At 32.6% G+C, this 2,669-nt stretch overlaps 1 protein-coding gene across 1 annotated transcript; it reads left to right on the top strand.

Moving 5' to 3' along the window:
• Window positions 1-127: 127 nt before the first annotated feature.
• LOC105312660 (carcinoembryonic antigen-related cell adhesion molecule 5-like) lies at window positions 128-2,660 on the top strand (the record flags this gene model as incomplete). The annotated part of the gene is made up of 8 exons (XM_019996120.1): window positions 128-263; window positions 306-641; window positions 688-1,017; window positions 1,064-1,399; window positions 1,459-1,779; window positions 1,829-2,170; window positions 2,215-2,541; window positions 2,593-2,660. Coding segments are annotated over exons 1-8 (2,196 nt in total), but the record flags the coding sequence as incomplete, so codon positions are not given.
• Window positions 2,661-2,669: the final 9 nt, after the last annotated feature.

The following is a 2,669-nucleotide window of genomic DNA, read 5'->3' as shown; positions in this document are numbered from 1 at the left end:
TTCCCCAATTATGATTTGTAGTTTGAAATAGCCAGCATCCATCTCTCAATGGCTTGAATTGTCTATCGGCACCACCTATCATTACTATTGTAGGTGACAAAGAATCCCCAATAACAGTAGTGCTTGCATGGCGATATCTCTCTGCAGGCCAGAGTCTGATGCTGGAGAATACAAATGTACATATTATCTCAATACTACCACTGATAATACTTATATTATACCAAGTGATGTCAGGGGAGGAGTCACTAATGTAACAATTAAAAGTGAGCATTTTCTTATATTTTTCATAATTTTTTGATTTTTAGTTCCTAATGGTGTCAATCCATCAATAACTCAGTTTAGTTCATATTATAGTGTTGGTGATAGCATTGATCTTGTTTGTTCTGTCACTTATCCTTACTCTCCTCTTATTGGTATTGCTACTAATATGAACATGCAATGGCTCAATTCCTCTAATCACATTCTACACTCATATACTGGTATCAATAATAATACTGAACACACTATCAGTTACACTATCAATAATGTGTCATTATCTGATGCTGGAGAATATACTTGCCAGTATTATATATCAAGTATTAGTAATTCATTTGTTCTACCCAGTGATAACAGGACATCTTCAATTAATGTTTCCATTAAAAGTAAGTTATTTGTACTGTGATACTACAATCATTTTCATCCCCTCAGTTCCTAATGAGGAGACTCCAGTAATTCCTCATCAGTCTGTCCATGATGCTGGAAATGACATTACCCTCTCGTGTTCTGTTACTTATCCATACTCCTCCTACATTGATGTCAATACTAGTTTAACTTTACAATGGTTCAATTCATCTAATGACACTCTTAACTCCAGTACCATTATCAATGATAATAATGGACACACTCTTAACTACACTATTAGTAATGCAAGACTATCTGATGCTGGAAAATATACTTGTTCCTTTTCTGTTAATACCAGTGCCCCTTATATAGTTGCAAGCAATACTACTGGAAGTTTTATCCTCATTAATATAACAAGTAAGTTTAATTGATATAGTTTCTAAAATTTAAGTCTAATCTGCAGTACCAAATTACGTCACTTCAGATATACTTGTCCATCCTTCCAAATCCTACTATAATGTTAATGATAGCATTACTCTCTCTTGCATTATCCATTATACTACTAATCACCTTATTGATGTTAATACTACTGTCAACATACAATGGCTCAATGATAGTCTGAACTCATATAGATCTGGACTCAATGATCAAGACCAACACACTTTTAATTACACTATCAGCAGTTTGAAGCTATCTCAAGCTGGAAACTATACTTGCTCTTACTTTATTAGTGCACTAATGAACATTAATATTATACGCAGTGAAGCAAATGACAATTCCACAAGTATTAGAGCTAAAAGTAAGTATTAAAATGATAAATGATAGTCATCACTGACACTATTCCTTATTACTTTTTAGTTCCTAATGGTGAAAACCCCTTAGTTACTCAGTTAGAGTCCTATTATAGAGTTGGTGACAATATTACTCTAACTTGCTCTGCCACTTATTCTTCTTATATTGCTACTAATATGAACATGCAATGGCTCAATTCCTCTAATCACACTCTGCACTCATATACTGGTATCAATACCAATTCCAAACACACTATCAGTTACACTATCAATAATGTATCATTATCTGATGCTGGAGAATATACTTGCCAGTTTAATATAAGTTCTAATAATTCATTTATTCTACCCAGTGATTATGTGAATGATTCAATTAAAGTTTTTATCAAAAGTAAGTTATTTGTATTGTGTTGCTAGACCAATTATTTTCATTTCCTCAGTTCCTAATGACAAGATCCCAGTAATTAATCTCATTCCTCATCAGCCTGTGTATGATACTGGTAGTAACATTACCCTCTCATGTTCTGTCACTTATCCATACTCCTTCTACATTGACGTTGATACTAATTTAACTCTACAATGGTTCAATTCATCTAATGACAATCTTAACTCCAGTACCATTATCAATGATAATAATGAACACACTCTTACCTACACTATTAGTAATGCAAGACTATCTGATGCTGGACAATATACTTGTTTCTTTTTTGTTAATGCAACAGTGAACAATGATGTCATACACAGTGAAACAACTTCTAGTGTTACCAATATTACTATTATGCGTAAGTCATTACAGCTTTTATTTTACCTAAAATATTTCTATTAGTTCCTAGAGGTACAATTCCTTCTATAACTATTAGTCAAAATGATCCTCTATTTGGTGTTGGTAGCAATGCTATCTTGAGCTGTTCAGTTTACTATGCCTACTCCTCATTCATTGATGTTGATACAACAGTATACATTGAATGGAAGCATAATGGAGTGTCATTAGAATCAAAATCAACTGAAAATACATTCTCTAATGTCAGCTTTGACTATCGTTTGAGTGATGTCAATAATGAAGAGTATACTTGTGAATCATACCTCAGTGCTACTGATGGTAACCCATTTATTATAAACAGTAATAAAACTAACAGTACAACTATTGTTACAGGTTTGTCAATAATTAATTATTAATATATTTGATCAGCTTTATATTCTGTAGAAGCCTTAGCTGTACCAGTTGTGGTTGGTTTTATATTCTTTGGAATTATTCTTTTAGTAATAATTGGTGTGATTGCA

Source organism: Amphimedon queenslandica, unplaced genomic scaffold (assembly GCF_000090795.2).
Source record: "Amphimedon queenslandica unplaced genomic scaffold, v1.1 AMPQUscaffold_13421, whole genome shotgun sequence".
Classification (NCBI taxonomy): domain Eukaryota; kingdom Metazoa; phylum Porifera; class Demospongiae; order Haplosclerida; family Niphatidae; genus Amphimedon; species Amphimedon queenslandica.
This window is presented reverse-complemented; position numbering and strand designations above follow the sequence as displayed.